The sequence below is a fragment of the Nycticebus coucang genome, chromosome 14 (assembly GCF_027406575.1).
Source record: "Nycticebus coucang isolate mNycCou1 chromosome 14, mNycCou1.pri, whole genome shotgun sequence".
Lineage (NCBI taxonomy): Eukaryota > Metazoa > Chordata > Mammalia > Primates > Lorisidae > Nycticebus > Nycticebus coucang.
In genome coordinates this window covers 48,262,076-48,284,942 of record NC_069793.1, presented here as the reverse complement: position 1 = coordinate 48,284,942, position 22,867 = coordinate 48,262,076, and the positions used below count along the sequence as shown (strand labels likewise).

General features: G+C 36.6%; 1 protein-coding gene across 14 annotated transcripts in view; it reads right to left on the bottom strand.

Moving 5' to 3' along the window:
• SOX6 (SRY-box transcription factor 6) overlaps positions 1-22,867 on the bottom strand; it is a 667,807-nt gene that overhangs the window by 92,833 nt on the left and 552,107 nt on the right. For 12 of the 14 annotated variants that reach the window (XM_053562397.1, XM_053562398.1, XM_053562400.1 and 9 more), the window contains one exon: positions 2,520-2,669. In XM_053562397.1, coding sequence (XP_053418372.1) covers positions 2,520-2,669 — 150 coding nt within the window. The remainder of the gene's footprint in view (positions 1-2,519; positions 2,670-22,867) is intronic. The other 2 variants (XM_053562404.1, XM_053562405.1) reach the window with 1 other exon arrangement.

Sequence of the window (22,867 nt, the reverse complement as noted above, 5' to 3'; positions counted from 1 at the left end):
GAACCTTCTGCAGATCGCTAGCACTCTCTCTGTGGGTACCTTTCTAGTACCCTATATCACAAAGTCTACCTGCATCAGCATTTCTAGACTCCAAAGTTTGTCTCTCTACTCTGGAAACCTTCCAAGCTTCCTGCCCAGTTGCCTGGAAACTCCCTCTAGACAGTGAGCTGCAAAACTGTAGGGTCTGCCTCACTTGTTTCTCTTTTCACAGGGATCACGATCCTGTATTCCTATAGTGAATGTCTAAAAACTATTGCTTTATATTTTTTTGTACTGAGTTTTAGTTGTTTAAGCTGGGAGAGTACATCTGATTCCTGTCCCTCCATCACTACTGACAATGGAAATACTCTGGGTGTTGTTTAGTTAGGCTCTCTCTCAGAATTCAGTTAGATACTTCAGTCACAGTAACTAAAACCATTATACCAGCTTCTTTACTACCATGATTAGCAGCAGCAACATCACTACCTCTATGGAATATTCATTATTTACTAGAAGATGTATTATCTCATTTAAAAATTATAATAATATTAACTCCCATTTTACAGAGGAGAAAACTAAAGCGAAAAGAAATTAAGTCGCTTGCTCATGATAACACAGCTAATGAAAGTGGTAGAACTGGTGTTTGAACAGAAATATTCTGACTTCTGATGTTTACAGTTATAGTAGATAAAAATTCTAGGGGGGGAAGGTACATAAGACCATCGATGTTTATTCTTTTTTCACCTCAGCAAAATGTTCCCTATGTCATGTCTAAATTTAAAAATAAGTGGTCATGTTATATAAAGAGGGAAAATGATGACAATAAAGAGAAGCATGAGAGATTTTAGTGGCCACTGTTCTTTCAATTAGTAAACTCTAAGAACATTTTCAGTACTTCTTTAAGGATAGATAAGATCTGTATTTTTAATTTAAAACATTTGCTTTATGTTTTGGTCTATATGTTTTTATAAACATATATAATGAACAATCTAATAAGTTAAAGGAATATTTCCTTTGTTATTAACATAAAATATGCTCAAGTAAATCACACATAAAACTCCCTAAAAATTTGCATATGGTCAAGTGAGTAATAAAATTCAGTTGGCCCACAAATAATGGAATAGTAAAAGCAGATATAAACTCTAATTTAACCAACGAACATTTTACTCATCCAGTAAAGACATGGTTTGGTGCAGTTCCAGTTGGCTAACTTACTTATGAAATTACTTTTTATGATATAATATTTAATGCTCAATAGCTCAAGTCATTGTACACTCAGAATCTAACAACTATTATTCAGAAAACTGCCTTGATTTGAATTGTATTGTTCTGACTCTTCTTCACAAACACAAACTCTAGACACACAAAATTGTCTGTTTTCATAAATAATATTCTGTCTTACGAAATGTCAGCTACCTATAGTGTATCTCAATATTTCTAAAATAAAACATAAATGTTTATCTATTTCTCTGAAGAAGCTAAAAGAATGGGTGATAGTAAATTAATTCCTCTCGGTGGCACATGGGCAGAACTCTTTCTTAATGATATTCATTTTTGCTCTTTGGTGTTTGGGATCCATTTCTTAAAAGCCTTTATTAAAATCTCAAAATTTTATGCAAATTTTAGAAAACAAAACAATTTTAGTGATTGTATAGCATCCAATGCTGAGTTTTGTTGGTCTTAGCTATTTTCTATGTGATGATATAATAACTGCAAAAATTTCTGCAAGTGCAGTACTTCTGTCGCATCACAATGAAAGTGTCATACTTAGCATACCCCCCAAGTAGGCAAGTCAGTTATACAAAACAATGTTTCTCTGAACTGTTTGGATTTGGTAATTCAATATAGAAAGTAAATGCAACATAAAAACCAACCAGTACCACCTATAGGTACCAGCTGCAGCACAAAATTGGAGCAGCTCATCAATTCCTCCTGTCGCCAAGAAGTTCCTGGCTGCCCAGCTTTATGATACTGAACATTAGTGAGGAAAGGCTCTATTAATGTCCCAGTCATAACTTAGGGAAGCCCATTTATTCTGCCACAACTATATGGCATCAAAAGCAGTAGTAGGCAATGAGCCCACATTTATGACTAGTCTTACAGGAGAGACGTTCACCAACAAAGCTATCAAGTTTAGCATTAGATTCTTTTTTTGGCCCCTTTTTAAGTCTAAGGTTTCAAGATCCTTCTTCTCTGATACTATAAATTAGTTCCCTATCTGTTTAAGGATCATGAAGAGAAGTGCCACAGTCTATGACAAAATAAAATCATGGCCATTCATGCCAATGAACTTTAAAAACTAAAAGCCAGAAAAACTCTTAAGAAGTCAGTTTGCAGACTCACAATATGGCACTATTGTTATCAAAAGGGAAACACCTGTTTCTCAAAGCTCAATCATGAAATTTACCATAAAGAGGGATATTTTGGGGTTCCTTTATATTGCTGTGTTTCCTGTTGTTTATTCTCAATATAGTCTGGTTCACTACCTTTCTTGTGAAGCTATTTTCCAAACTGGTTCCACAATCCTGCAAAGCAAGTACCTTAACTTGAGTTACAGGGCTGGTCCCTCTCTTTTCATTTTTTATCCCAGTAGGTGAGACTGTCCCTGCTGTGTTTGGTGGCTGCGGAGTTGATGGCATCTTTGCTCCAGGTGACACCTGCATGCTGGCCAGCTGAGCTGCGTAGAGCTGCTGCAAAACAGGGAAGACAAACATTGATCTCTTTAAATGCAGCTGGAATGGAGTTCCAAAAACAACCTTACTGTATTGTTAGATAACTATTTCTCTGACAGCCTTGAAATTTCTCTTACACTGTTTTTTGAAAAGGAAAATTAAAAGAAAGTAAATAATTTAACAGAAAGAAAGAGGACTTGTATGCCAGCCTTGGTTCTGTACCTGGTCCTTCTGACCCAAGACACGAGCTCTCTGGAACTCAGTTTCTTCCACTGTACAAAAAGGAATTTGACTAAGTAGTGTCTAAGATGATTTTAGTGCCTAAAATCTTTATAAAAAGTTCTCTGAATGTCTGGAATGTCCACTCATGTAGTTTTAATTTTCACGAACTAAAAAGCTAACTTGAGTTTTCCTAAGGATTCTAGAAAGAATTTCATCACTCTTCTTCAGCACTAACAAAGCTTTTCTTTATATTTTGATCCTTTTGGTTAAGTGCTACCCCCAAGATACCTGTGGTCCAGTGGGAGTGACTCTTTTATCAAGATCTTATTTCTAGGTAGAATATAACATGATCCTCAAGAGAATACGGTGACATTGGTAGCAATTTTTTTTTAATTGTCAAGCTTTCTTTTTATCCCAGCACAGAAACTGCCCACTTGATTTTCAACCCAACCCAGGTAACAAATGCTTCCTACATGCTCCTGAACAAATCACTTTCTTTTTCTCCTCAGGTCCTGCTGTTGCCTAGGACTAAGGTTCATCCTCATTGTATTCCTATTGCTGTTTCACGACCTCTTCTGAAGTATTTCCTACTATAGTTCTCTTTGGAAAACTAATGATCTTGCTCATTGTATCTGCTCAGCTCAAAAGGGTTCCCCTTCCCTGAGACACGATGAGCAGACAACCTAACATTATCAATCTTAAAATTTTCAACTTCCAAACACATTGATTTATCTGAATGAAAGACAGGAGCCAAACTCTCTTTACATAGTAATTATTATATATGGTTTTACAAGTCTCATTGTATTAATACTAATACCTTAAGGCTTAAAAAGAAAGAACAGGCTGGGAGCAGTGACTCACGCCTGTAATCCTAAGCACCCTGGAAGACCCAGATGGGAGGGCTGCTTGAGCTCAAGAGTTTGAGAACAGCTTGAGCAGGAGCAAGACCTTGTCTCTACTAAAAATAGAAAAATTATCTTGGCATTGTGACATTGTGGCCTGTAGCCTGTAGTCTCAGTTACTCAGGAGGCTGAGGCAGGATGATGGCTTGAGCCCAGAAGTTTGAGATTGCAATGAGCTATGATGATGAAGCTACACTATACCAGGGTTAAAAATCATCAGAGGGAGACTGTCACAAAACGACAACGACGACAGCAAAGAACAAAACAACAAGAACAACAAAACCAGCATGGCCATCGTGTACAGTGCACAGCCTTCTCAGCCATGCATGGCGCCCTTGGCCCACTCCCCCTGGAGCTCCTTATCACACTTCCTGCTCTATGTGGACCATCCCCTTCAATTCATTTAACTCTTGGTTGGATATTTATCTCTTTACTTGAAAGTGCTTATCCTTTTATATCCTTATTTACAGACTTCATGTAATGGAATATGAAAGTTTAGCTTTCCTACCTCACCAAGCCCCATGAGTGTACCCATTCCTCATTTAATGTTAGTATCACAAACGTTAAAATTGGTGTTTACTGTTTTATACTATTCTGTGATGATGCTATTTACAGTTGAGATATGTATTAAACTATACTTAATTTTCTCTTTTTTCCTTTTTATTTTGTTAGGCTTAATATTTGCCTCTTTTTTTTTTTTAATGTAACTATCGCCAATTCCCAAACTCTCCAAGAGATGAGTAAAACTCTACCCAATATAGTTGAATGTGTCAGGTAACCCGTGTATCACATCCTTCTTGGAATTCTCTATCTCCCCCATTCCAATCTGAACTAGATGTACGGTACTTGGGATTTCTTTTGCTTCTCCTATATTGGATTCTCTGTTTTCTGGATGTCATTTTTCCCCTCTTCATTAACCATCTCTTTTTGGTAAAGGAAACTCGTGGAGATTCCTAACAAAAGTCCATGTGAGCTTATTATTTAGGAACTAATATTTCTGGAAAATGTTATTATATTCTTCTCACTTGGATGTAGTTTACAGAATTGTAAGTATAAAATTATACACTAAAAACAATTCTGCCTCAGAATTCCAAAGGTTTGGTTTCTCCAGAGAATAAACCTCTAGAGCCTTCAACCAGGTTGTTTTGTCTTCTTATTCTTATATGGAAGTCTGATAATCTGATTCTTGATCCTTTATATATAATCTGTTTTTTCCTCTGGAAGCATTAGGATCTTTCTTACACTAAATGTTCTGAAATTTCACCATGAGATTTGACTTTCATATTCATTTTTATTGGTACTCAGTCAGCTCTTTCAAACTGTAAACGCATATCCTTCAATTATAGGAAACTTTTTTGATGTTTTTCATTGATAATTTTTTTACTGTTCTCTTTCTTGAACTCAGATAAACACTAGACTTCCTTATTAACCCTCTGTTTTTCTTCCATTTGCTACTCTCTGACCTTTTGTTATACTCTGTGTTATACCCTGTGACAGATTTTTTTCAACTTGATCTTTTGTTTTTTTGAGTTTTACTGTTGTTGTTGTTTTTTAATCAGAGTCTCACTCTGTTGCCCTGGGATAGAGTGTCATGGTGTCATAGCTCACAGCAACCTCAAAGTCTTGAGCTGCAGCAACCTGCTTGCCTTAGCCTCCAGAATAGCTGGGACTACAGGTGCCCATCACTACGTCTGGCTAGTTTTTTTTCTATTTTTAGTAGAGACAGGGTCTTGCTCTTCCTCAAGCTGGTCTCAAACTCCTGAGCTCAAGCAATCAGCCTTCCTTGGTCTCCCAGGGTGCTAGGATTAAAGGCCTGCACCACCTTGCCTGGCCTTCAACTTTATCTTTCAATGCTTCTGTGAATTTTTTTCTCAATTTCTGCTATTACAGTTTTAAGGGTATTCTTGTTCTTTGCTTCCTTTTATAGCACACTGTTCTCTATTCTGTTTGATCAAACTAATTACAGGTTGGGGGATTTTCTGTACTCTATCTTATTGACTCTCCTTTTCCCCCAAACTCTTTGAGTTTTTTAATATTAGAAGCTTGTCTTTCTTTTCTTCCTTTTCTTTTCTCTCTATTTCTTTTTTTATTTTTGAGACAAAGTCTCATTTTGATGCCCTCAGTAGAGTGCCATAGTGTCATAGCTCACAGCAACCTCAAACTCTGAGGCTCAAGTGATTCTCTTGTCTCAGCCTCCCAGGTAGCTGGGACTACAGGCACTTGTCACAATGCCTGGCTAATTTTTTAGAGACAGGGTCTCGCACTTGCTCATACTGATCTCGAAACCTTCGAGCTCAGGCAATCCACCCACCTTGGCCTCCCACAGGCATGAACCAGTATTAGAAGCTTTTCTGAATTATCTAGTATTCACTGACTGTTTCTTTAATATATACTCAAAAGCTGACAGGAAAGTTTAAGAATGGGGACAGACTTACTGAGTGATGATGGGCTTTAACATAAAATAACAATGCAGAAAGTCAGATTTTTTCATTGGGGAATTCCAAATGTCAGTATCTATATGTTCTTTCTCTTATACTTTAGGTCATTTTCTTAGAGAGAGAGATCTTAAAATTCTTGCCATGGGTGAGGTACAGACTTGCATGCCATTGTTAGGTTAGCCAAGTAAGAGAAAGCAGCTGAGAGATCTCACTGTCTGGTCTATCATGCAGACTTACTGCTTTCAAAATGGCACCATGAGTCATTCTCACTGTGACATCCCCAAGACAAAAACTTCTCAGGTTCAACTTCTCAAGAGAATAAATAAATCTCCAGAGTCTTCCGCCAGGTTGGGTTTTTATTGGAGGGTGAGCAGGAGGCAGGGATGGTAGTTACCAGATTGCATGAGGGTAGGGAGGGAACATCTTATATTTATATTTTCCACCAATCATGCTAACTATAGTTCTACCTCTTACAACTCTGCCTTCAATGATATATGATGCCTTCAATTTCTAACTTTTTTCAAAGGTTCAGCTTCCAATTGGGCTTGATTCTTTTGGGCTTTATACTCTTAAAGCTTAGGTATCAGCTTTCTCTTTTCTGCTAAGACAGTTCTAGCTCATCTATTCATTTCTCATATTCCAAATTTTTTGTCATCTCTTTCTATTTTTACTTGAAGGCTTACACCAAAAATACTTAACTGTTTATTCATTAGGATGTTGGTAAAACTATAAGAAATAAAATATTAATCAGCTATGGTTAACCACAAGTCAGATACCCCATTCTTAACACCATTTAATGCTTGAAAACTTAATTCAAATATTTTCTTTTCTTCTTATAATCAAGATTAAACGATTACCTTGATGGCTACATTTCTATCATAATAAATGGGAAGCTTCCTAGTTCATCAGCCACCGAAAAAAATAGCTCAAACTTTGCCATATTAGTAGGGGAGAAAAAACAGGTGGTTTATATGTAATTTACAGCATTACTATCATTCATATGGACAAATAAAAAAAATTACAGTAATCAAAAACAGACCTTTCAGCACATGTAATTAAATGAAAGCTTAATAAAGAATAATTTGCAAGAGCCAGATGTGCTTATGTCATGATTGTTGCTTTCTTTGGAACAATTTTTCTAATATAACAAGCCTCTAAAGAAATTAAAGTTTCACAATTCTGCATGCAATGACTCAGTGGCAAGAAAAAATTTACAAGAAAGAGTCAGTCAATTTGCTAGAACTTAGGCAAAAAAAAAAAAAAAAAAAAAAAACCCAGACCATCTTTTTTGTTTCCTTTTTCTCTATTGTATCCTTTTCATTCAAAAGAGGTGTCTTTAAAAGAGGTTTAAAAGAGGTTCTATACTGAAGATGATTAAGAGTTGAAAAGTGTTGGCTATATAGTACTGTAGACAGAATCCTGAATAATATATCCTACTATTGAAAATTAAGACATGAAATCTCAGAGATACAAGAGTGCTTACACACATGGACACCATTTATGTCCATATTTTTACCTCAATAATTCAAAAGATCAAAAGAAAGTCAATTTCACTCAACTTTGAATCCTTCAGGGAACTTCAATTTATGAGAAATGCAGAAAAACCTAAATGTTTGGAAACAAATATATTTTTTAAAAAGATGACAAAATCCAGTGATTGACTGAACAATACAGTTGCATTTTAGAATTAGGGTAGTAGTAATTGCTTCCTCTAAGGCTTCGACAATAATTTATTTTATACTCCTTTCTAGTAGGTTGTACCTAAAAAGAAGCAAGACCTCACAAACTCTTGAGATTCTTCAGAGCTGCTTCTGGAAGTATAACCATATCACATAAAACTTACAGAGCTGGGTAAACGGCACAGTAAGGTATCAGGTAAGATTTAATAGAATGAGCCTTGAAATAAAAATCAAAATTGGAATCTGATGAAAAAATAAAGGCGGGCAGCACCCGTCGCTCAGTGGGTAGGGTGTCAACCACATACCCCTGGCTGGCGAGTTCGAACCCAGCCTGGGCCAGCTAAACAGCAATGACAACTGCAACAACAACAACAACAAAAAATAGCCAGGCGATGTGGCAAGTGCCTGTAATCCCAGCTACTTGGGAGGCTGAGGCAAGGGAATTGCTTAAGCCCAAGAGTTGGAGGTTGCTGTGAGCTATGATGCCACAGCACTCTACCGAGGGCAACATAGTGAGGCTCTGTCTCAAAAAAAAAAAAAAAAGGCACTGATGGAAATTAAAATATTCATATTTTGTCTAACAAAACATATTTTAGTACAAATATCTTCTCTTTAGACTGAAGATTTTAAATTTGACTTGGATGATATGAATGTCATTCACTTAGAATATGCACAAACTTACAAAATGATCGCATAGCTCATCTTCTAAGTTAACATCAAGGGAATGTGTCTTGTGTGTAAGGCTCTGTGTTAGGAGCACAGGTGGTTTCAAAGCTTACAGCTCTAGAGAAGATGTAAAATGCAGATCCTTAATACTTCACCTGTCTTATGATGGCTACCATTTAACTTTGTATTTAGCTATGCACATACATCTTACCATGCTTGATAGACTATAAGCTCACAGAAGACATGATCAATTTGTTTTTGACAGCATCGAGAATGGCACTTTGAAAATAACAGATACCAAATCAATATTTTCTGAATTAATGTACTATATAAAATCATTTTATGTTAGGAAGGAAATACAGTATCTATAAATGATGCAACGTAAGTGGTGCATGATTATAAGTGCAATGAATAATTTTATGGTATTAAGTTGAAAAAGAATAAATTCAATCCAAGTTAAATTATAATGTTTAATAAGAATGATTCATTTTAAGTAATTTATTAAAATATTAACTAGCGAGAAGGTCAGTAACTACCAGCTTCATTAACCTGTCTTATACTTTTCTAATACAAATTATATTGTCTTAGCTACGGAGTATTAACCAATTTTTCTTCTCAGTCTAGTCACTCATAAGTGTAAAGTTTCTCTAAATAATATTGTATCCTTTTCTTGAAAGAATATAAACTACTAGTTATTCTAACCAAATAGCTTTAGTTAGAAAATTTCTTTGCAGATTAACAGTTTAGGAAGGAAAAAGATTAAACTCAGATTAACTATTACATAAGGCTTTACAAAAATGTCATACCACATAGGATTCTCAGATCATAGTTCACAGTCATAATGATGATAATAATGAATATTCATTCCTAAATACACATGAGATTCAGAAAATCAACAACATAGTAAAGCTTATAACAGGCTCAGCCAAAATCTCATAAACATTTAAACTTTGGTGAAGACTTTTATAAATACAGATTTTTTCCATTTCAATTTTGAAAATTCTCCATGATTGTTTGGGATTTGAATTGTTTCTATAGCCAAAATATATAAAAGACATGCAGTCATACATGTGAAAATGAGCCCAGCTAAATATTTTGTCAAAATTATAAAATTACTCATATTTTATAGAAGTACTTTAAGAAATGATTTTACTTTATGGCTGCAAATGTTCTACCTATATTACTAGCAGCTTTAATAATAAAGTACTTAGCACTCAAATTTTAGTAAGCTGAACAATGACATTCTTACCACACAGATCATTTAGGCTAGTCTGACCTTCTCACTATTCTGATGAGCTGAGATCTAGCGAGTAGAAGACGCTTGCCCAAGATCTTAAGATTAGTATTGAGTTAGAAAAAAATTTTCTAGGTCTCTCTTCAACATTATTATACTATACAGCATTTAAAGTAGAAATGGATATATGATAAACCAACCTTTGCACCTTTCGAGCATACTTCAAATTCATCAATGAATTTGTTCAATGATAAACCTAGATTAAATACTTACTAACTAAACATTATGCTAAATATTGGCAGTACAAGAACAAGCAACTCAGAATGTTCCCTGCCTTAATGGAGCTAACAAGAGAAACTGTCATTAAATAAACACTTTGACAATAACTATGAAATTATGGTTAAGATAAGGGCTGAGAAAGAAAACTACAGGGTATTAAGAGACCATCTAACAAAAATATTTAATGCAGTCTAGAGGATAAGAATAGCTTCTCTAAGAAAGTAATTATTTTAGGTAAGAATTATCCAGATGAAAAGGTTAAGAACATTCTAGAAAGAAGAAACATCAAGAATTATGTCTGTGAGGTGGAAAAGCAGCTCAAGTTGTTGAGGAACTTGAAGAAGATCAATGTGGTGGGACTGCTGAGGGAGAGCAAAGTGATACGAGAAGAGCAGAGAGGTGTGGGGTTTCTAGGCTTGTCCCAGGCCATCTGTGCTGCTCCAGCACAATACTAGAAACCTGCATTTCCCAATCCCCACAATGCAGGCTGGCACCAGGTCATGGCCTGTTAAGAACCAGGCCATACAGCAGGAGGTGAGCAGTGAGCAAGTAAGGGAAGCTGCTTCTGTATTTACAGCTGCTCCCCATCACTTGCATCACTGCCTGAACTCCACTTCCTGTCAGGCACTGGCTTATCATCAAAGCGCAAACCTACTGTGAAGTGTGCGTGTGAAGGATCTAGGTTGTGTGCTCCTTATAGGAGTCTGATGCCTGATGAATTGAGGTGGAGCTGAAGTAATGATGCTAGTGCTGGGGCAGGGCTGCAAATAGTGATGGTCACTAACAAACATGTTTGCCCTCACAAAAACTATAACAAATCCATTACTTGCAGATTCATATCAAAAGCCTTTGCCCCTGGGTCCATGGGAAAAACTGTCTTCCATGAAACTGGTCCCTGGTGTCAAAGTGACTGGGGGTTGCTGCTATAAACCTGGTAGGCAAAGAACAACAGAAATTTATTCCTCCTGGTTCTATAGGCTGGGGTTAAAACGGCCTAGATTAAGGCACCAGAAAATTCAATGTCTGGGGAGGACCTACTTCCACACAGAAGGCCATCTTTTTGTTGTTGTTGTTGTTGTTGTTGTAGTAACCTACCTCAGATGGTGGAAGGGGTGAAGAAGTCTCTTTCAAGGCCATTTTTATAAACTAATCTCATTCATGGAGGCTTCATACCTATGACCTAGTCATTTTCCAAAGGCCCACCTCCTAATACCATAACCTTTTAAATAAGAATTTCATCATAAGACTTTGGGGGAACATAAATATTCATACTTGAGCAAAGGTACATTAATAATTCCAGAATTTATTCTAAAACAAAAGGCATCTGTAAAGAACAATAAACTAAAACCAGGAAACACAGACTCACAGACTCTTTTTCATGTTTTATCCCTAACTCATTGACCAATTTTTTTAAATAAATGGGATTAAGAAAATCTCAATTACCTTGACTTGATCCCTGTACATTACATGTATCGAAACATTACTATGTACCCCAGAAATACATACAATTATTATATGTCAATTAAAAAAAGAAATGAGTAAAAATAACTTTTTAAAATTCCTATGAAGAGTTTACAAATCTACAAATAATTATCTCTATTATCTGGAGTTCTGTGTTCTGATACTAGCCTTAAAAATCTTGCGTTTGTATCTTAAGGACACTTTAATAACCAAGCCTGCATAGATGCAACACAAAGCAATAGTTCCTACCAATCAAACTCAGCCTTATGTTAAAATTCTTGAGTGTATATTAGGATACATACTGGTCTATGGCAGGATGTAAGAAATATACTGTGTCAGAAAGTCATGTTATACCAGTACTGTATTTGAGAAGAGAAGCATACTTTGTCCCAAGACTGCAAAACTGATGCCAAATTATAATGGGTAATGTCACAGTGTATCTATATTTACCATAATGTGAAATATATATTTTTATACTTTCTATGATAAAAATCATGTAAGATTACTAATGGAGAGTGTCACAGAGAAAAGGTACAGTCCTTTTATCCTCATAATCACATGATTTTTGTGTCACTACATAAGTAGTCATGTAGTCGTCCAATCAGCACCCCATTCTTTCGTTAATTCAACAAATATATATGGAGTCCCAAACTAAGCCAGGGACTGTTCTGGGTATTTTACATTTATTATTTTATTTGATATTCATAATAATTATATGAGGTGGGAATTATTATTCTTTTAAGAGTCGTTCTCACTTTTAAGTCCATGTTCTTTCTGCTTTTAAAATTAAATTATTTTTAAAAAGCTATACAGTGAATCATAATGAAACATATTTCCTGTTGCTAGCCAGATAAGGATCATCATCCAAGGAGAAGAAAGATTATGATGTGACTGTTATTCTGAGCTCTCAAATAGCAAATTGTATTTTCTGATGGCTTATAGCTACTCCTTCTAAAATGACATTTAATCTCCAAATGGACAAAGAGGAGTTCTTCTATCAGCCACCCAGCCACCTTGAAGGAGGAAGTTAGGATCACAATTTTGACTTAGACAACTTCCTTCAACTAATCTTCAATCTACAAAAGAAACATCCAAAAATTCAGCCCCAGTTTAGCAGACTGATAAGTAAAAAGAACTATACAAAGCATGGGAAGAAATAGGAGAACTTGAGAACTTGATAAAATATCATAAGAACTGATGGTGGCTCTAAATTGGCACCGAATGCTCCTATCTATGGAAACCAACAGTAAAGAAAGCAGGCTCAATCTTTCTTACACACCAAATTCTCTTTGAAGCAGATTCTCCTGTGTTTGGTCATTTCAAAGAAAGGGTATTTTAAGTAACCTGTGGGAATCTGGCCCAGAGAAAAAGGAAAAAAAAAAAAAATTCTTGCTCAAATGCAACCTTCCTATTGATGGAGAATGAAGAAAGAAAGGGAAAGAAAAATGCGATTTTAGAAAAATAGATTCAATAGGTGTTACCGAAAGATGTCAACTCATCTTTATATTTATCCCCATCAACTGTGGTTTCACAAAACATCTGGGAACCCTGGTCATAGCTCAGCTACCCAAGTCGAAGATTCTATCCTTGTATACCAGACACCATTCACAGGGGTAACAGGAGAAGTTAGAGGAAGCAAGTAGGGTAGAGTAGGGAGGCTTCCTTAAAAGGAATGCCATGATTTACTTGATTGATGCTGTCAAACACCAGACTCCAAGCTTAGTTCAATTCTCCAGAGATATCCTGGGTCTTTTTACCTTCTCAAAATAATGCTGATGACCATTCCTCTGCCTACCAAGAAGACAAGCTATAAAGCTGGACAAGTTCAGCTGTGAGTAGGTGGAAACGGAGACAGGGGTAATTAAGCAGCCTGATTTAGTGCTTGTTCAGCATGAAGAAAAAGTGTGTCAGCAACGAGTCATTACAGACTGAAGGAGGGGCGAGGAGAGAGCTCGAAAATAATTATCTGAAAGAGATCACAAATACTTTTACTTCTCGTAAACCTCCAATGTCAACAGAATGATCCAGAAAATGTAGCTGAGATTTTATGGAAAGAATGGAACCGATGTCCCTGTTTTCAGCATAGAAGGCTCTTGTTTAGCTACATTCCTAATATTTGACACCAAAAGAAATTGACTGTAGGAATAGGAGGTGAGAGAAGGAAGAGGGGAAGAACGGCCATTCCAACTCCTACATATTAGTTGAATTTCCAAGTCAATCTCCTTGCCCCTCCTGCGTATTTCTTCTACTGCACTATATTCTCCTTTTTTATTAACTCTGTCATAATTCTACTCATCTTCTGAGTTTCAACCCAGAAATCACTTTCTCCTTAAAGCCTTATTCTGACCTCTGACCACTGTCTCCTTTGTGCTTTCACTATATCTTCCTCCTTTTTATTTTGTTTTTGTTTCTTGAGAGTGACAGAGTCTCACTTAGTTGCCCTTGGTAGAGTGCTGTGGCGTCACAGCTCACAGCAACCTCAAAATCTTGGGTTCAAGTGATCCCCTTGCCTCAGCCTCCAGAGTAGCTGGGACTATAGGCACCCACTGAAACACCCAGCCATTTTTTTTAAGAGATATGTTGGTGGGGGGAGGGGGGGTCTTGCTTTTGCTCAGGCTGGTATCGAACTCATGAGCTCAGGCCTTCCACCCACCTCGGCCTCCCAGAGTGCTAGGATTATAGGTGTGAGCCACAGCAGCACCCAGGCTTATATCCTCATCCTTTATCCCCATGCAATTGATGGATTTTTTTTTTTCATGTCTTTCTCTCCCATCAAATTCTGGGTTCCTTAAGGATCCATAAGACTGAGTCTTCTGTTCCTAGCACCTAACATAATGCCTGACATTTAACAGAGAGGTTCTGTTAATACTGACCATTAAAACCCCTTCATTTCCATCCTTGCCTCTATCTTCTTGGAATTCCTATCATTTCTACCACACCCATTTTTAGTATACTTTTCCTCACTCCCTCCAAAAAGAACTCCAGAGACGGAGATCATCTTTTTCTGTTGTCTTCTTAAAGTTATAAGTATGTGGGTTCACAATGTAATACACTGATTTTTTTACAAAGAAACCAAATAACATAATGTTAGCAGAAAAAAGAACTGTGAACATCATCTAATTCAATCTCTTTGCTTTACAGAAGAAGAAAGCTCATGTCTGGAGAAGGAACATGATTTGCAAAAAAAATATCAACTGTGAGTAGTAGGTAAAAAATGACATCTAGAACCCAGGTTCCCTATTTTCCTATCTGCTGTTCGTAATACCAATTCCTCCTTGTGTTCTGTTCTCTCAGGGAACTTACTGCAAATAGAATTTGTATGTTCTAACTGAGCTTTTGATTTGGATTACATGAAAGACATGTTTTTCTGCCATTCTCCTTGGATTAAAAAAATTTTATCTTAAATGTACTTGAAAAGTAATCTTTGGGCACCTGAGGATGATTTATGTTGTCGAATTTTATTTTAATATTTGTTTTAAAGTGTACATATTTTAAAATGCAACCATAGTAATTAGGTTAAGGTAATTAATAGTCATGTTAAGGTGTTTTCAGATTTTTTAAATGAAAGTTTATGCAAATACATACAAAGGACAAAAATTCTATCTGAAGTAAAGCAGACTATTTTCACCCCCCTTTGTGATTTCTGCCACTTGCCTTTCCACAGCAACTGAAAGAAAAACGGAACAAGCCTCGACTGTAAGCCACGGAGAACCAAGATCTGTTTAATTCATTTCATTATCCCCCAAAGCCAGCTTAAGAATGTCAAGTAAAGAAAAATGAATTGAAAGAAGAGTTTCCCTGGCTAGAGGTCCGCTTGCCTCTTTCCCCAAGCACTGGGTAGTTTGCTCCCCTGATGTAAGTTATTGTGCTAATGGGGCATAGGATGTATTGGGTATGGAAGGAGAGGAGAAGCTGTAAAAAAGGAAAAGAGGACAGAAGAAAGGCTCAGATCAAAGGTCCTACCCTTACAATAAGAAACTTAAAAAAAATTAAGAATCCATCAGGTAGCAGATCACCCAGTCCTCTGCTACAAAAAGTAAGTTGGAATTCATTCTCCAATTGTACCAATTATACAGGAATGCATTCAGAAGCACATTTATTTATGAAACATACCTATAGAATGCAAATAACTAAAAAGAAACAATGCAACTCTCAATAATTTTAACAAGAAATATTCTATATTTCTCTTTCAGGGTACTAAATAAAATATGTACACATATAATGCCTTATTTATAGAAATAAAAGTTTGGTCATTGAAACAATTAGTAATTTAGTCCTTGAAGCAATGTATTCAAAGAGGTGATAACGAGGGCAGCTGGAAGTCAGAAATATGGGAGTGCATTTGTTTTCTTTTTGTTTCCAAAAGCTGGGCAGGCAATGCTGAAGAGATCCAGTTCTCTGAATATGTTCCAAGTGGTACCGCTTGCATTTGTAATGCTCCCTTCTTGCTCTCTCTAGTCACAAAGCCGTGGTTCATCAAGTAAACCTTAAAACAAGTGCATCTTGACTCTATCAGTAAGATGTAAAAGCTCATCAGTGAGCACAGATGTTGGAATCGAAACCTAAATGTTATTTCCCTCAAACTAATAATGATAAGGATGTTTTTAATGTGCATGTATTTTTGAGTACCTGTGAATACATGTGCTAATAGTAAAATATGTTTACTATTTTTAATAAAAGAATATGTTATTTTACTAATATCTGAAAACATATTTTCTTTGTAACCAAAAGGTAAATTAATTCATTATTTTTTCTATTCATCAAAAAAATTATTTGGCTACTGTGTGGCTAATATGCGACAGGTACTATTTAGGTTTTGGAAAAACAGGAGTGAACAGTGACTTTAGGAGAAGAGACAGGGAGAAGACAGACAAATAAGCACATAGATATGCAACTCTGGTGGTGAAATGTGCTATGAATTACAAAGTGACCAGCTATGTGAACATGGGGTGGGGTAAGGAGCTTAAATCCGAAGAGGTCAAGAAAACTCAGAGAAGGAGACATTTGAATAGAGACTTGAGTGAAGGGAGGGATGAGCCGTACCGTTATCTGGGGAAGGCATCGAGGCAGAGGCAGAGTATGGTGAAAGTACTGCAGCCAGGGCATGCTTGTGCTTGGAATGTTTGAGGAACAAAAAGGAGACCAGAGGATCTGGAGCAGAGTGAACTGGGCAAAGGGTAAGATGTCAGGTATCAGAAAGATAGCAAGGTGGCCACATCATGTAGGTTTTATGTATTATAAAGCGAACTTTGGATTCCATTCAGAGTTTCTGTGTTTCTAGGAAACACCATTAAAACAACATGGCCAACCTGGAAATCCCTCAGCAATACCCACATAAGAATCTGGAGTTATGCCAGGGCTGCCTTGCCCTGGCCCATGATGACTGCCAAGGAACCAGATGCTGTTGCTTGAAAAATATTCTACACTGCCCAGCTTCTATACACTTCGATTTTTATCCATAATGAAGCTTCCAAAGCAACACAGAATGAAAACAAATATGAGTATGTAATGAAAAATGGGTTTATTTAAATTGTTAAAATATACATTTGGGAAAACAAAATTTCATGAAAAGAAAGTATAATATTATCTAAATGCTGGGTTTTTTTTTTACTTAATTATTGAACAGAAGAAATGTTGCTAGTTGGAAATGAAATGCTAGTTTATTATACAAAATGCCTTTACTGATTTTAAACTGGGTATTTAATTTGTAAACAGACTTAGAAGATTAAATACAAGAATCGTGCTCAGGAATAAAATCCATACTTATGATGAAATACACAGACTTATTGAACATAAATTTCATATTAATACTAAAGTAAAATATGCATTTGTTATAAACATTGAAGGAGATAAGGAAGTATTCTGAATTCACTTTTAAGTGATTGGGTAGACCAGACAAGAAATAATATAAAATACTCTCTTCTTACTTTCTTCTTATATTTTTTCTTACAGTTTTTTATACATTCAAATAATGTTTTACCTTGTTTCAAGGTAAATCTATTACTTTTTAAACTGCAAATTATTAGTATTGCCAATTGAAGAACTTCAACATCTTTTAGAGTGTGTAAACATGCCATCTGCATCCGACAGTAACACCCTCGGCTTACTCGCTAATTAGCAAAAAGGAATGATACCTTATATATGGCAACCCCAGTAAAAATCATTCACATAGTGTATAATAAGCATACAACACGCTTTACTAGCACTAGATACAACTCGGATGCACAGTGCAATAATCTGCCTTGAAAAATTCCTATAGCAGATGAAGCAGGTTATCGTTAATATAAAGGAACGAATAAGAATTTTAGGAAAATAAGAGCTTATAAGCTGCTATGTGAGGCAGAATAGCATAGTTACTAACTGCGTGATCTTGGGCAAGTTATTTAATCTCTCTGGGCCTTCAATCTCCACATCTGTAAAATGGGGATAATAATAAAACCTCCAAAATACGGTTGTATGGAGTAAATGAGTTAATGAGGCACCGTGAAGACTCAGTACTTGTAGGCTCTTTTATTCTCATAGGGACAGTCTCTTTAAGAGAAGTCACTTCAAAGATATTCAGAAAAACAACCACTTACTGTCATTTTTATTCAATTTAGCAAAAATGTATTAGAAATACAAAGACCTTGAAGAAGATAGGCTGTCTTTCAGGACGAGGATGTGCTATCTCGCAGCGTGGATAGGAAGAAGAAAAGGAGAAACACACAATAGGACAAAGGGTATCATGGAATTATTTACAAACTACTGCTGAAACACCATCACTGGGAACAAGTCATTTTGACTGAGAACAGTTAGGTAGGCTTTGCTCACAGTGAAGCCCCAGAAAGAGGTTCTTTGTTAACTAAAGGTTAAAAATAATCACAGGCAACACAGGAAGTACAGGGGTTAGTAGAGTTTTTCTTTTCCTTTCTTTTTTTTTTTTTAGAGTTTTTTTTTTCTGTTTTGCATTTAATAATGTCTCCCCACCCAGATCATTTCTTTGGGCTAGTACCCAAACAGTATATTCCACAGAATTTGCAGTTAAGAGTGAACATGGCTTTGAGAAAGCCTTAAGATATATAAAATGTACCAATTCTCTGGTAAAAAGGAAACCACCACTGGCTACTCATTTAGGAAACAGGAAATTTGTTTCATTTTTGTTTTAATTATCTGTCACTGGACAGAGAAAAAAATCTTTAAGCATTCAAAGTCCTAATTTAGGGAATATTTCCCTGAATGTCCGTATCTCCTTCACGCCTACCATAATACCCTTAGAAAACTCTCATTACATGATGTAAAATCACAGCTTTAGTTTGTTAAGAGGGCATTATTCCAAGTGGCCCAAGGAACATTGACATCTCTGTGCAGCTCTTTGAAGGAATAATCTTATGTTTTTGTGTCTGTCATGGGTCAGAGGTTCAAATCAGCACTTCTTTCCATTACTCCTTATATCTTTTACTATAATTTACAGCTTGGCAAGATAAATCATAGAACAAAGGTGTCTATTTTATTTCAGTAACTAATTGTAGTTAATCAAAGATTTCCAGCCCAAAAACACAGCATGAAACTCTGTATGGAAAATATGAGGAGAACAAAGCATTTTGTCAAATAACACATCTTGTGATGTAAACACGTATGTCTCTTAAAGGAAATTTTATCATTTCCACATTATCGGCATACAAAACGAGCATTCTTGTCACAGACCTGGTGCAACTGTGGAGTCATCGTCATTGGAAACAAGAGCCTGATTAGGTTCCCACACAGATAGGAATAGACTTTCCTTTTATAGTGGAATAGCTGCTTTTATTCCTTTTTAAAACAGACTGGCAATTGTCACCCTAAAAACACTGAATTGTACTAGGGCAACATTTGTTTCTGCTTTTTTCTCATCTTTTGAGAATCAGCCAGTAACATTACTATCCCTTCTGGTTGGTCCTCTTCTGGAAAGTCTGAGTTAATCCACAGCTGTGTGAATGTGAAAAAGGGACACAGCAGGCTAAGTCTGTTGGGTCTCTTGTCTGCTAATAAAGTGAACAGTCTGCAGGACAGATGTTAAGAGGATCTGTTAAATAAGTCAGTGGCAGAGATCCTGACCTTTGCCAAGGAACATTTCACTATTCCAGAAAGGGGCATAATTGCAAGGCATTAACAATTAAAAGAACTATGGCTTTTCTTTATAGATTTTTTTTACTCCTTGTTTCATCATTTGGTTGAAATATAGTATCAAGGCCGATTCACTGAGAAGCAATGCGCTAAATGTGACTGGGTTTAGTATAAACTGCAGATTACAGGATTTACCCCAATCCCCAGGAAATGGTTGGACCTTGGCTTTGCTTCAGTCTTAAACAGTTTTGTTTATTCAGCGTGTATCATTACACTATTTGTACAGTCTCACTTTGCCACAGGGTACCATTGTACTAAAGGGACTATCAATCTTACCAAACATAGTTCCCTAACTATTAAATCTAGTGTAATGGGAAATGTAAACTAGAGATCAAATTAATAGAGGAATATCACACCATCAAGTTATTCACTATACCTTATACCACTTTACCATTTATAGCATGAATACAATCTCTACCACATGTATTGCAGATTCCCAAGTGTGGTGTAAAAGGCATTCTGTGATCTGACCCCTTGCTTACATTTCCAACCTCACCTGCAATTGTTCCTGTGTACCAACCGGTTGCCAACTGTTCGTTGTTTCTGAATGTGTCAGGCTGTCTGTGGCTACTACACCTACAGGCAGGCTCTTCTCTTTGTCTGGGGTGTTTTTTCACTTCTCTGCATTTGCCATTCTGCATCCTTCTCCATAAACCTGATGAACTTACATTCTCCTTTCAAGATTCAATTTGAACATCACCTCCTCCACGAAGGTTGCTGGGACTTCCCCAGGGAGCTAAACATTTCCTCCTCTGTCATTTTGGGAACACATCTATTTTAACAATTATCACATTGCTTCCTAGACCGTAGGAACCTCTGAGGGCAGGGGTCAAGTTCTGTGGATCTCAGCATGCCCCAAATAGAAAAGAGTGCTTACTACATAGAAGGCACTTAATATTAACATTTTGTGAATTAATGTATGAGTGAACTAGTAAATAATTCATTCTTTCATCATGTTAATGTAAATGTATATTCTGGTGTTATCACTACTACCAGTGCTGCAACAAGCTCTTACACTTACTTTGGTTTTTTTAAGGGATAATCGTCACTAGTTTGGTATATTCAATTGAAAAAACATGCACCTCAACTAAAACTCCTTGTCCATCTACACCCACCTGGAATAGGTGGGGACCTGAGATTATACTGTCCTCTTGGCCAATTCAGTTCAATTCAGCCAAATGTATGTACAAAAAACAGTTAGTTCTTTACACTGTGGCCTCACAACTCATATAAATCCTAACCAAAACCACATACTAGCTGTATGACTTTGGTCAAGTTAATCCATCTCTCTGGGCTATGGTCCCTTCAACTAAAAAACCAGATTTATACAGAACTTGACAGTATGTAAAGCACCTTTCACAAGCACTTTCCTCACAACTTCTCTACATAAGTATTATTCTCAATCCCATCTAATAAAACCTAAACATCAGAAGATTAATTTGTCAAAGATCATAGACCCAGTGGTAGAGTTAGGACTTGACCCTCAAGGCCTCTGAGGGCCTTTCAAGCTCTAGAAGCCCATGGAATTTTACAATGTCATTGTTTATTTGTGAAGGCTTTTCTTTCAGTATCATGGCATTTGTTTCTTGATAAGGAGTCTAGTTTAAACCACCCTAATTTCTGACCGGCTGATATTACTCTGCAAAAAAAACACTATATACTTCATGCTTTCTGAAATCAGGAACAGTTATCAGGCATAGATATTAGGACAAAGGATCTCAAAGTGCCTGTGCATAACAAGCAGCTTGATCAATCAATAAATGACCACACATACATACACACACAGTGCCAATTCGCTTGGATTATCTCATTTAATTCTCACAAAAGCCCTATGGGGGTATCATTATCCCCATTTCACAAATGAGGGGGTTGAGATTCAAAGGAAATTAGCTCATGCTTATTCATCTCTTGGAACTGCAGAGGTCTTATGGAACCAAGAAGCATTGCTTTCTTGAAGTCTCCAAGCCATTCACTATTGTCTACCAGGCATCCTCAAACTTTTTAAACAGGGGGCCAGTTCATTGTCCCTCAGACCATCGGAGGGCCAGACTATAGTTTAAAAAAAAAACTACGAACAAATTCCTTTGCACACTGCACATATCTTATTTTGAAGTAAAAAAACAAAACGGGAACAAATACAATTTGCACTGCCTCATGTGGCCCATGGGCCACAGTTTGAGGACCCCTGGTAGACAGAGAACATGTACAAAAGCAAGCTAGCTGATAAGCCAAGGGTAGTATGTTGTTTCAGTAAATGGCCACAAATCATCACCTGAGGATATACGGTCATCTTCCTGTTTCATAGTGAGGTATGTCTATTTTTGGTGATAGTGTTGCATAATCAGGAAATGTCAGCAGAGGTAGATCTAAAATCAGGAAGGTGTGGCTGGACAGAGATGAATTATAGATGGTGAGTTTGTTCTGCGTCTTTAATAAAACCATTGATTAACGGATGGAGAAGTGAAGCATTTCCACCCAGATTTGTCACATCCAGTCCTTCACTCTTTCAACAAAGCTTCTCTTGGGCACTCTCCCATCTCGCTATCTTTGCTCTCTTTATTTTATGTCTGAGCCAATGACATAACTGCATGTTATGTAGGGACAGACTCTTGGACCCCGTAGCAATTCTTTGGACCTGAGGAAGATCTTCTGACCAGGGGAACAGCAGCACTGCAAAGAGAAATATCGTTTTTCTATGTGGGCAAAGGAGTTTCTAACTCTGGAGGGCAATCCCAGTGTAGTGAGCCCTGGTTGGGACACACGTTCCATTCCATTCAGTGACAGTTAAGTGTTTCTCAAAACAATTGGTTTTATTTACTTGCTTTTTCTTTAAGCAGACTCACTAATAAACCATTAAGAATGTAATGCTAAACATCCTTTCCTCCAGACTTTTAAAACTGAGACTCTGAGAAGGAGTTTGGTACAATTCAATGACTGAAGTAATACCTTTATCTGTTTAGGCTTTAAATGGCCTGCTAAAATACAGCTTAGTTAGAGGAAATTTCAGAAAATAGTACTTTATAATTTTTTTTAAATTTTTCTCCCAGCTGACTAGACCAGAGCTTGAAAAATGCAGTTCAAGCACTTTCCACAGCCTCTTAGGTCAGCCTCTCACCAGTGTTAATTAAATATAACCCCCTTAGAATATGGGAGGTTAAGTGAGAGCAAGGTAGCATTCTTTTCCGATGGCCAT